At 40.6% G+C, this 13,284-nt stretch overlaps 1 protein-coding gene across 5 annotated transcripts in view; it reads left to right on the forward strand.

Annotated features, from left to right (window-relative positions):
- LOC115246150 (ly6/PLAUR domain-containing protein 6B-like) overlaps positions 1–13,284 on the forward strand; it is a 20,621-nt gene extending 7,337 nt beyond the window's left edge. For 4 of the 5 annotated variants that reach the window (XM_029824796.1, XM_029824795.1, XM_029824797.1 and 1 more), the window contains 5 exons: positions 9,265–9,426; positions 10,067–10,107; positions 10,684–10,782; positions 11,910–11,984; positions 12,202–13,284. In XM_029824796.1, the coding sequence (XP_029680656.1) occupies positions 9,276–9,426; positions 10,067–10,107; positions 10,684–10,782; positions 11,910–11,984; positions 12,202–12,408 (573 nt within the window). In that variant the 5' untranslated portion in view covers positions 9,265–9,275 and the 3' untranslated portion in view covers positions 12,409–13,284. Of the gene's footprint in view, positions 1–8,072; positions 8,282–9,264; positions 9,427–10,066; positions 10,108–10,683; positions 10,783–11,909; positions 11,985–12,201 lie in introns of all 5 variants that reach the window. The other variant, XM_029824798.1, reaches the window with a different exon arrangement.

The following is a 13,284-nucleotide window of genomic DNA, read 5'->3' on the forward strand; positions in this document are numbered from 1 at the left end:
AAAAAAAAAAAGAAAAAAAAAAGCGAATTTGTAACAGCCTCGTAATTAAATTACGAAATGGATTGCCAACCGTCCCTTCGTTCGGTGGCTACATTTTGCGCTCCGTGCACATCTCTCTGTGTGTTCGTGCTTTTACATTCACATTAAGCGGGATCCGTGATAACCCGGGGAATATGGACGAGAGAGTGTGAAAAGGTCTCCATTATATTCTCGATAACCCGGCGGCGGTGCGCACAACGGCGTTACCGGTGTTATCCAATTTTTAGGATTAACCGAACGGGATGTGAAAAGCACGGGCGTGCGAGGGTTCGTCGTTAAAGCGGATTCTCTAGAAATCGGTACCGTCGCGGTTTGGTTACACACCTCGTTTAGAGCGAACTATCCGGGATCGTTTCCCCCCGGTCAGTTCCGTGTCCCCGTAGTCCGATGGCGCGTATCGGCCAAGTACCGCAATAAAGGGAATTTGCGGGTACGCCGGGCATTAACGATACAGAGAAAGAGAGAGAGAGAGAGAGAGAGGGAGGAAGAGAGAAAGAGGGAGGGAGAGAGAAAGAGAGAGGGGGGAGAGAGAGAGAGAGAGAACGGAAATTGCGTAGGCACCGTGGCTGTTTCCACGGCTGTTCCGCGAAGCCGAATGTGCGAGTTGGGCCGGCAGCCTAGGTTGCCTATAATTTCGCGAGTTAAAGTCCCGAGGATCTAGAGGGTTGGGATCGTGCGCGACAAGTTTGGCCGATGCCGAGGCGAGGAGGACACTTTCGGCGGTAAACTTCGCTCGTATATTACGCGAACTCCGCGGTAATTGATTTTGCACAATCGCGTTAAACTGGAAGTGGGGTTTCAGACACCGGTATCGCCGCCGCCGACGCCTGATATTCGCCCAACGATCGTTGGGTGGCCGTAACGTTTTCGCCCCGTTACTACTGCTACTCATCCCTTTTTCGCCGAATCCAGACGATCCGAACTTTTTCCGATAATTATCGTCGTTTCGCCTCGCGTAAACTGCAACTTTGCGTTCGTACTGTCATAAGCATCGTACTGGTTAGCGATAGTTACGACGAATATCGTGTAGTTGCGAGAGTAACTATATAGCAGTAAACGACGAACCTGTGTACACTCTGTAAATTACTTGCGATCTAACAGATATTCGTCCTTGTCGACACCGGCTTTTCGTTTAATTTACACCGCCCCAAGTTCATAATTGTAATCATTAATCTTTCATCGATGATAGCGCGCTTTTTGTAGATCGCCCCGACCTAACAAAGGACACAAACGGGCGTAAGTTCTCCTCCTCGCGATTGCTGTAGCCTTTATTCTTTTAACCGAATAGCGCGAGTGTTGATCGATAATTACCGCCGTTAGCAGTACGACGAGTCTCGGTCGTTGTTTTTACAAAAAAGAGAAAAAGAAAAAATTATAAAGAGGGAGAGCGAGCTGAAAAGCTACACTCGTTGGTAGTAAATTAACTCGTGTTCGCGCGCACGACATATATCTTTATTCATTATATTTGACTAGCCATAAAATATAATTTATCCTTTCGTTCTTTCAGAGCTATTGCAATCCCCTCAGCCGAGAATCAACCAGGAATTTTATTACCGACTTATTCTGCATAACCATTTGTTATGTAATTTTAGTAAAGTGATTCAAGGCGTGTTTATATTAAGATGTATAAATTTGTTGTTGAATTAATTTTATGCTAAAGAGCATATGGAGCTCCTCTCTCCAATCCTCTATTTTCCGAGAGGAGAACAAAGTTATTTATTCTACCCCAAACTTCCTTATTTTTCGGACGGAAGCATCCTCGATTGATCGAGGCACGAACCACTTTAGCATTTTGATTCCTTCCAGCTTTTGTGCGGTCCTGTTCAAAGAAGCGACAGCATCGAGAATCGATACGACGTCTCGTTTGTAGTTTCTTAGCACGTTTAGTCCCTTGCTCCTTGTTCTCGAAAAAACAAAAAGTAATAAAAAAAAGGAAACAATACGCAAAGAAAATAATAGAGAAGAAATAGACAAATAATGTCTCTAACGTTTACTTCAATTCACCAACCGATTCACGTGACTTCGATTTATCGAAGGTAGACAGAGCGCTGTTCTCTATGGGAATAGTTTTGTTCTAAGTGAAAAGGAGAAAAAAGTTAATTCCGACACACGTACCATTAAACTCGATAAGTTTATCGCGGCTTTAGTCTACAGTGAAATAAGATTTCTGGGTCTTCGTAAAAGCTGCGTAATTGCAGCTTTTCACTTCTTCTTAATTACATCAAGCATTAATTACAAATTTATACAATGTATATAATTAAAAGAGGTGTATAATTTGAAATTTAAAAGAGTGTTATTTCATTAATAAAAATAAATTTACCAACACACACACACACATATTTTACGTTTTGCGTGGAAAAAGGTATTTTCGGCTAAAATGCAGTGTTAATAGACAAGCGGGATAGGTTGCGGAGCGTAATGCGCGGGTACTTTTCACAAATAAATCGACTGCATTTCCGGCATTTTAGAGCTGAATTGCTGTTCACACACAATTTACAGCGCTCCATTTCCTGCGGCGCGATCGCATCGCGCAATCAGTACGCGCGTTCCGTACGCTCCGCTTTCGGATTCTTGAACGACCGTTCGGAGTAGACTCGCAAAAGAACGAGCATCCCCGCGTTCTCGAAATGCCCGAAACCCATTCGAGTAATGAAGGGATACGGAAAAAGATTCGGCGGAGCGTTCGCCTAACGATACAACGGTTCTCCCTCGTCAGAGGAGCCAACCAAGTAAACGACGTGTATCCACGTGCGCGACCGGAAGCTGGAGGAAACACCGAGAGAATAGAATTTTCCTTACTACGAGATTCGATTGAATTCCTCGGTCACCGTCTATAACAATAGACGGGAAATTCGATATAACGAAAATCAGCTATGACAAATTTAATTTCAAGGTTCGACGGAGAGAGAGTTTCGCGTTGTAACGTGATTTCGCCCGTAGTTACTCGAGCGGTTACTCGGAAAGCGGTTCTTTCCAAACTATCGCGGGGCTTCGGCAAGAATCGAAGGGATGGTCATAGGGAAGGAGGAGGAGGAGATGGAAGAGGAGAGAGAGAGAGAGAGAGAGAGAGGGATGGCAGCTTTATCATCGACCCGTTTTCCCGAACGTTCCCCTTTCCCTGTCAACCCCCGCGGTATCCACCGTCAAGCACTTACGCAGATGAGTGGCCGTGTAAGAAACATGATAAAACCGGGGAGGCGACGTACAAATTTATCCACCGTGCGAATTACGAGATTCGGAAGGAAGGAAGGATACCGTTCCGTCACGTTTTATCCTCGCTACTCTCTCGCGTACAACCTACGCATGAATATACGAACACGCGCACGGACGTAGGTGCGAGAAGCTTTCGGTGTAACGGTGCACGGGTCGTGAGCTTCCATATTTAATAAAGCAACGCGTCCTCATTCGCCAACCGCATACTTTTCCAACCCGTGAAATGACCCTTTCCATCTAGTACGAGCATTTCCACGTTACCAGAGCGACCTCACACTTTCGGCTTTTACTTTGATCCTCCACCATCCGTCCGTTCTGCCTTCACTTTCGCCCATTTTCAGACCGGTTTAAAAGCGAATCGCGTTTTTCCAACATCGTACGCGATCATTTTTGAAATCTTCTAAATCTGATATTTTATAGAGAAAGAAATCTCGTTAGGTTTATCGCTCTTAGCGTTTGTGACGTCGCAAAAGATAATTGCCAATTAATGGGAAAATTGTGATAAAAATTATTTTCCCATTAATTGGCAATTCTCGCGAGAACGTCGGAAATTATTCATTTATTATTGTGACCGTTGCCTCGATACAGCCAACAAATTTCAACCGTGATCAATAAATCAACGTGTGCTATGCTGAAAAATGGTGATAATGGAGCACCCATTTTATAAAAATGAAGGAAAAAAATATACCAAACTTTTATAAAAATAAAGAAAAAAAATATACCAAACTTTTATGAGAAAAATTTAAAATTTCTCTGAACGTAAAATTTCGTTTCCCCTTTCATATAAAGAGCAATTTATATAATTTATATGTTTTCGTAAACATATTTCTCTCCGGTCGGAAATATATTATATTTATCGTAGGCCCTCGCTAGTCTGAATCCTTTTCCCGCGCTTTAACCCTCATTCCACCCTCGCTTTACCCTCGGTGCCGAGTGTCTCCGTGGCCTGGTACAGCCAGGATTACCGCGAAACTCGGCGAAACGTCTCCAACTCTCATCGAATAAATAACAAGAGAAATCCGGTCGACTCTTGACCCGGAACATCGTATCCCTCGGAAAAGTCGCTGCATTGTTACGTCGTTCGCTCTCTTTCTCAGAGGTAGAAAAGCACGCCGGTTACATGAATCGCGACCACCGGATAAACAATAGATGGCAAATCGCTTTGACGAACTCGCGATACCAGCGCGAGATTCACCAACGAACGCAAACATGCAAATACACTTTGTTACTTACCCTTTGTGTTTTGCCAGCCCGCGTCGCAATCATTCCATAAATGAAGTCCGCTTGAAATCCTCGAGCGTGTAGCTGCCACCCTAAACAGATAAAAAATGCACCATATAAAATAGCTGCAAATATAAAGGTTTATGAAAGGAGCATCACACAATGAGTATGGCACGTATGTTTATATATATATATCTTCCAATATAATAATAATAATAATATATATTATATTTATTTTATATATATAATAAATATAATATATATTATTATTATTATTATTATATTTATTATATAATATATATTATATAATAAAGTCAGTATGTATATGAAACTATCGGACTATAATGTAATAGATAAATGTGTCAAGGACTATGTTCAAATATTGAAACTGTATATGAAAATTCACTCGCGGGTCTTTCGGATTAAAGAGGATCTCTCGCATAACGCTTAGGATTGTACGGCACGAAACGTACATCTAACGTAATATTATCATAACGCATTAAAAGCGTACAAAATTCAACACGGGATTACCATCGACCTGTTTTTCTTCAATTTCCGGCGCATTTATGGCGCAGCGTAAATCTATTCATCCGATAAGCCTAATATCCATCTACATCCGGGACTGCGACGGTAACTTTGGACAAGACGGTTCCCGGGTTTACAATTATCCCGATCCATTGCTATGAATGTTTAGAAAACACGCTGAAAATGTACACCGGGTATTACCATCGCGTTAATAGGCAAGGAAGCAAGTAACGCGAATATATAATTTAGGATAGGATAATCAGAAAATCCGGAATTATGTCCAAGCGACTTTGCTTGTCGCGCTTAATCGGTGAATAATTTAAATAGCGTTCTTGCATTATCGACGCGATAATTACATTTTCGTCCGGTTCTGCCCTCTCATGTGTTTCTTGCACGCAAAACTTTACCCATAGTCATTTATTCAGGGACAGTTGAAACGTCCATTCGTTTCGATCATTTTACATCGGGAGAATATTCGTTTAATATAAAACACCTCCTCTACGTAATTTCGTTAAAATTCGCCTGTAGAGATAATGTTTTAATTAAAATAATTAAATTGAATTAATTAAATTGAATTAAAATAGTTTCATTTATTTCTTCCTTATATTTTCTCGAATGCGAAACTTTACATAAACATTTAATCTGAAAATTTTTGCACGATTATAATCAGAATCTTTATTACATATATTAATTTTATTACATGTATATTTTGAATTTATGATGCAAACTGTTTCTAAAATATTATAATCGTTACTAAAATTGTGTGAATTAATATTGCTCGGGCCTTTTGGTTATTTATGTAGAGGACAATATTTTTAACGTCTTCCCGAAAATATTCTTAAAAAATTGCCTCTTGGAAGATAGTTCCCCTTTAAGCTAATCGTGAGTTCGAGGACGCCGGGGCCGCCATGATTGATGCGGAATTAAATTGGCATTTGTTTTTATGGAAAAAAAAGTATTCCCCGTCGATAGCTTTCGCGCGAGATGAGATGAAACGTCATCGATAATTTCGTCGATTAGTCTATTTTAATTGATTTGACCAGTAATTAAATATATACACGTGATGATTGTACGACGGGGATTTGTTCGAAGGTCGATGAGCGTAACTGTATAACATGATTAACACAGGGGATTGCGCTTTTATTTATTTCCGCTTCTGATCTATTTATTCTCCGATAATTTATCGGATTATGATGCGCATAGTATTACAAATTTTAAACCATTTGAAAATCTGCGCTTAGAATGGAAGCTACATTTTCTAGAATTAATGGTGCATCCTCCGTAATCCGATACGCCAAATGCGTTTATACTCGATCAAAAGCCAGACATGCATAACGCGCATGACGATATACATAACTACTCGATCAACATCCCGTTTACAGGACTTGCTGAAATCATTAGCGCGCGGCAATCTGAAATTTGATCGATAGAAATTTTACGCGATTCTGTTCGATCGATAGACAATTCACTTTGAGTGAAAGTGAGTTACTTTAATTTTAAACAATATTATGTGGTAAAATTTCAATCACGACCGTAAAAATACATGCATATACATATATCAGACAGGACAATAGCACTATACATCGATATGAAAGAGAAAAGGTATTCGCATTGTCAGAGAGACAGGGCCAATAAATGGTGGGGCTTTGTCAAACTCGGTGCTGTGCCACGCTCGCGAAAAAGTTTTGCGCGACAGGTGTTTCGTGACATGTATTTCCACGCGCGAGCCATTTTCCATAAAGTGATTTTCTTATCTTGATGCATGGTTATTTTGCATAAACGGCGAAAACTTATGCGAAGATTCAAGGCGGTGCGCGACTACATACATTTACAAAGCTGCATCCAAATTATGGGCCTCAAAGCGCTCGGTGAAATCCGTCACTTCCGTCCGTCCTGAATAATTAAACCTCAAAATTGTGAGCGGTGAAGCAACACGAGCGGAGGAGATTTGAGATGCGTCTCATCATTAAAGCAAATATAAATCTCTCGCTTTATTTCAACAGTATTACTTTAAGCAAACGAGATGTTGAATAGTCTATGATTTTTAATTAAAATATATCGCATATATTAAAAGAATCGAGTATATTGCATATCGCATAAAGTCTACCTCGCGCAGTCTACTTTCCACGATTTTCCATCAGCTACTCGAACTAATTAAAACAGAACTGAGAAAAGGTAAACTCGGGACGGGTTCTCGGACGTAAAAACGCCATTTTGCCACAAAGTTATATTCCTTCGTGATGTCGCGAAACGAAGGAAGAAAAATACAGTGCATTATATATATCATCCAGCGCCAAACTTCACGAATAAGTGGAGCATGGATAAAAGCAAAGTTAGTAAGTGTGTAATTAACAACTCCGTTCAAGAGAGTTCAAGCTCTCGAGAATATTCAGAAGTGGACGTAAGCAAGGAGATATACAGTGACATCAGCGGGCGAGCCGAGTCCTATTACAAGTATGAATTAAATACAAGTGCGTAAAGCAATCGAGCTTAAAACTGGCATAAATTAGCTATGATTATATGTATCAACTTTTACGTTCCACGATATTTTTTGCGAGATGCAATTACTATATCATTCCTAAAGTTGCTGTCAGCAAAAAGTTATGATTGCTTCTTAACAGCTCTATTCAAACTACTATTTAATCGTTCCTCTTAGAAAGAGAGATTATATTAGTATCACGAATGGATAATGTAAACTTATATAAATGTATGTACACACACAATAATAATAGAGTTATATAAAATAATATTTAATAATTGAGTAATAAAAATAATAAAAAATAATAAATAAATTATTGAGTAATAAAAGTAATAAAAATAATAAATAATTGAGTAATAAAAGTAATAAAAAAGAATTTAATAATTGAGTTATATAAAAGAAAATTCAGAGCGACAGATTCTCTATATCTTATAATAATAAAGCTAATGCTTTATTATAAAAATTTAACTCTCTTATTCATATCGAAGTGATGGAAAAAATAATAATAATTTCTGAAAGTTTGCTGATTACGCTGAAATTGGAAAGTGGTTGTCAGACCCCAATCATGCAGTTCAGAATTAATTACTTCGATTAGGAGTTGCCTGTCATCGCGAGAGCGTTTCTTGTAGCGGACTCAGGCCCTAGGGAGAGGGGGAAAAGCCACGACACGACCTTATCTACCTCGAAAGGTCCAACGTTCGATCCATTGACTCGTCGAGACCCTAATACGGCACACGGAACTGACGTCGGCCGATAGGTCGCCCATGTCCCAGAATCGGGGCTCGGATCGACATCCCAGTATCGGTATGTACATTCACCCGAGACAGAGACTATCCGTTGGTCGACATGTACGCAAACGGCAGATTCCCGCCGACGGGGACGACACTTTAAATCAGCCATTCTCGTTACGTCTCTCGTTGCTTTCGCAATTCCGAATCCGAATACCAACATACATCGTCGAATTTCCTCGCCAAGGAAAGAATGTGTTCACAGTTTTCATGTATCTTCATTCCCGAGACGTGTTCAAATTCAAAAATATACCGTAAATTTGTAGAAAAATTAATATATAATAGCAAAAGAAATACATATAAAAATTCCTATCACTTAATTAATATATATATGTAATGCAAAATAAGCAACTTCGTATTTTCGTATTTTTATCTCTTTCTATTTATTTTTGTATATTATTACGATAACTTGTATATTTTTCCTTTCTATTTTTTTTTCATATATTTCTGGTTCTAAAATTATACGATTATTCTTTCTATGTTCCTCATTTACATATTCTATTTTATTTTTACTTGGTAATGTTACATTCTTTTACTGCTATGTATTTCACTCCGTATATATTCAGAGACATGTCTATTCTCCCAAATCAAAAATTACTAATATACTACTATTATATTATTATCTGCATTTAGCGGTAAATGCAATCAATCCCCAATTTCGTTCCTTTGATATAAACATGTTATTCAATGACAGCTATAATGAAAGAGAGAGAGAGAGAGATCGGACAATTACATTTCATGTGAAATGCATGACAAAAATACGGGCATTTCCGAACTATAAAGCCACCCCTTTATCATTTCTCTCCCGTGAAAAGATATCCGCGATATGGCGTGATCGATCAGAATTAAAATTCACGTTCGATCCGTTTTCCTCCCACTGACTCTAATGCTTCTCGTCCCCTTTCCCCCCCCCCCCTTCTCCTCCCCAAGTAATTGGCGTTCTCTAATGTCCCGTCGAGGTCACTTACGTAATGCGCGACCCCATTTCTGTCGTTCCAGAGATGTGAGGAATGATCACGTGGGTGATGGTCGGGCTGCTTCTGGCTGCGGAAACTTGCGGCAGAAACGTCCTCTCCGGAAACGGAAACGGAAACGAAAAGGAGGAAGCGAAGCGGCGGGAGGACCTGAAGGGCGTCAGCGCGGACGAGGAAGACATCTACCGTGAGTATCGGCGCGCTAAATCGTCGAGAAAAATGAACGGGAACGGTTCGGGTTAGGGGATAGATAGAGTACCGGTGGAATAGAGGAGAGCGCGAGAGGGAAAGAGATTTACTCGGGCTAACTCGAGTTTGTTCCCGGCTCGCCGATCCTGCAATCGAACGCCACTAATCTCCTCCGACCTACCGCTTATCCTTTCTACCAACTTTGCACATGTACCGCAACCCTTTCTCTGTCAATGACATGTTGCCGGCACTCCTCGTGTACAATCCGCCCTTGCAAAAGTTCCTCCTTTATCGGCCATGATAAAATCACGGTCGTACAACTTCGCTTTAACGAAATGAAGTTCCGCATAAGACCGTATTGTTCCATCCCGATAGAGTTGTCGCGAAGTCCTTTTCTGGCAAACTCGACGGTCAAACTATTAAACTTGATAGCCCGGTTTGTTAAACTCTTGGACGTCCAGACGTTCTAAACCTGTTTAATCTTTGAATGTGTATGCTCCCTTTAATTTTCTTTCTCCCCAAATAGAATTCCCGTATCTCTACGGAAGCACGACGGCGCAATTAAGAGTTAACGTGTCTTCATACCGTCCCGATTGTCCCAGTGACGCACTTACTCAGCCCGACGCTTTCTGTTGCAGGTCTAACGTGCTACACTTGTGTCAACGTCAGCGATAACCAGGTATATCGACGACTCCATTAAACGCTCCCTTAAGAGTCTCCCGTAATGGCCCTATCGTACCGGGTCCAGCCGCAATTTTGCAGAACTCTGTAGATTGTTCCGCCATCGATTTCGATTTATTCTAAATTCCCCTTATTGCGTTCCGCTTCTTCTCTTTCGCAGTAATAGTTCCGATCTTATCTTTAACTCCCCTTCCACTTATCGTCTTTTTCTTTGCAGAAATGCGCCGCGGTTTAATGTAGCGATCATTAATTCGTGAGCTGCAGAATATTGAATTGGAATTTTGCGAGATTAATAAAACAAACTCAGTACAAAATACATTTTCTCACATGGTAAATAATTATTTTTAATTAGGAAAAGTATTAATTTGTGATAACTATAAAAAATACGAAAAGAATAAAAATTTTATTTTTTACATTTGCAATTATGTCTTTTATGTTGACGTCAGTTTCCGTAATTTTTTTTTTTTTTTTTTTTTCGTACAAAGAAAAATACGCGGTGATATTGGCAATATAAGAAATTTGATTTTTATATGAAAACTTTGCATCGAGATTGCTGCTATTTCTATTCTTGCAGATGTGCAACGAATGGGCGATAGATACGCCGTGTCCGGCAGGCGGCCGTGATTTCTGTCAATCGATGCACATTCTGGACAGCCGGGGAAATAGCGTCTTGGCAAGCATATTTTTTTTTTCATTTACTCTGTTAGCGATACATTGCGCAAAGGCACGCTCGTAACTATAATACCTCCTCACGATTTTCATAAATTTCATATATATTGTCGAATAGCTCATAGTGAGAGATGCCTATGTTTTTATATGTACCTTATCGTGAATGGAGAGATGGCAGCTCCTCTCGATCCCTCGACATATTTCGTTTTAAAGCTGAATATCTCCGAGACTACAAAATATATATTTGAAAAATGTTTTATATAAAAAGCTGTACATACATTGCATTCATAACTATGCATTATTTTTGTATATGTATTAAAGACAAATTTTTTTAAACTTAGAATTACTCTTATATAAATTTTCTACTTTTAATATACAAAAAAAATATAAGTTATTTCTTGCAGATATATTTCCTCTATTTTAATGTCACAATTCAGCAAATTAAACAGTAGTTACGAACGTTGCGTTTGTCAGAGTCAACAACACTCTCGAAACGAGACATAATAAACAATGAGCGTAGAAAAGGAAACATAAACTAGTAATAACAAACCATCGATTCTCACGATTGGAGTAAATTTCGTTATTGCCCAACCACGGTATATACACGGTTAAATAAAACCAATTAAAGGTTTTCGTATGTGGCTAATTGACTCACATTAGAAAGATAATCGATTTTCGGGCAATTAATGAACGAAGTTACGCGAACGGATTCGGGCCTGGACGCCGAGATGGATGACCCTCTCGAGCTTAAGCACTTCTCGAGTCCGGTCGATGTACCAACGGATGAACTTTGATGGAACTTTCCACGTTCCGACGCCTGACGATAATACGGGATAATTTAATGTCGCGCGTTACCGATGCGACAGTACTAACTATGCTATTAACATGGGTCAATTTTTCTCCCAGCTCTTTAATTAAAATTAAGGTTAATAAAGAAATAAGCGTGGAATAAAGAGCCTTGTTGCCATGACATTCTCGCTAACCATTTTAAAAAAATCTGTTATAGTTATATTTCTCAAACTGCGCGAGTGGTCATTCGGCTCCGATCGCGAGGTTCAAAAATTTCGTTATGCGCCGGAATCTCTATTATCGCCTTCATTCGCGCGCTATCATCGCTTCCTCCTGTTCTAGGTAAGCAAGGCTTGTGTCAGCAGCGAGGAATGCGGGCCAGGATTGGTCGGTTGCATTCCCATGGACACGCAGCAGGTGCGAAATAGCGAATTTTGTCGTGTACCCGGGGGAGGAGGTTTCTCGAACAATCTCGAGGCAACAGAATGAGACGGAGAAACGAAAATACAAAAAAAAAAAAAAAAAAAAAAAAAAAAGAAAACCCGCCGGGTGTTTTTCTAGCCGCCAATATCGCGAGCCTAAGAGAGAAATGCCGACGGAGCCGGGTGAAATAAATTCGGTTATTTCGTTTCAGATCTGCATAAGTTGCTGCGACCTGAGCTATTGCAACATCGAGTCGCCCACCAACGCCACAAACGCGATCTACTCGCGGAAACGACGAGCCAAGTCGAAATCCAAGCGCAAACGGCCCGGCAGGAACGGGGTCGGCGCGGCGATGCGGTTGTATGGGCCCAGCTTGCTCTGGCTTCCCGCCTCGATCTTCTATGCATATCATTGCTGAGGAAACAGCAACATTACTAATTCGCGCACGCGAAGCGGACAGCGCGGAAATCGCGCGCGAAATCGCACACCGCGACGGAATCGTCGCGCCGAATGGCGTGTTACGTCGTCGTCTTTTGATCGAATGTTGTTCTCTGTGATTCCTTCTGTAGCTTCACACTCGCCTAAAGAATTACTGATAAAAGAACTGACATGTCTAATTCCGACCAAACTCTCCGACAAAGGGCCATTTTATCGCGCTCCAATTTTTCGCACTCGTCGAGCTGATCTCGGCGACGATTATTGTCGTCCAATTATTTAGAAAGAAAAAGCCATTCTCTATTTTTCGTACTCTCGTTTGATGGGTTCGTCCCGTTATTACTTAAAGCCGTTAACTTTAATGGAAATCGCAAATTTCGACGTATTATACGTCGGGTATGTCGATCGAACGTTTTGTGTTTCGAGCACACCAGGAAAACGAAATATTCGTTTCGGGTATAAAGTGTCCGTAAGGAATTGTTTGGGAGTAATTCCAGGAGAGATTCAGAGGAACGAGATCCGGGTATAGAGCGGTCGAAAAACTTGGCGCCGTTTCGCGCTGTCCGAGACGTTATTAATCGGGGACTCTTCGAACTAATCGGGTCCCCCGTGATGGCAAAAGGAATTGTTTTCCCGTCGTAGTATCGGTAGTATCGCTATGCCTCGAAGTAGGAGGAACTTAAGGCACAAAAAGTACGGCCGAAAAAGACTTGGAGAAAATCGATAGTTCCGAATTCGTTTCCGGCGAGACTCGACGACAATCTATATAGACGCACTACACAATAAAATCGACCTACCAATCATACTGAGGTGTGGTTTACCACGACGATCTATGTCTTGTGTATATTTCACACTCTTT

This window comes from Formica exsecta, unplaced genomic scaffold (assembly GCF_003651465.1).
Source record: "Formica exsecta isolate Colony F162 unplaced genomic scaffold, ASM365146v1 scaffold139, whole genome shotgun sequence".
In the NCBI taxonomy this organism is placed as follows: domain Eukaryota; kingdom Metazoa; phylum Arthropoda; class Insecta; order Hymenoptera; family Formicidae; genus Formica; species Formica exsecta.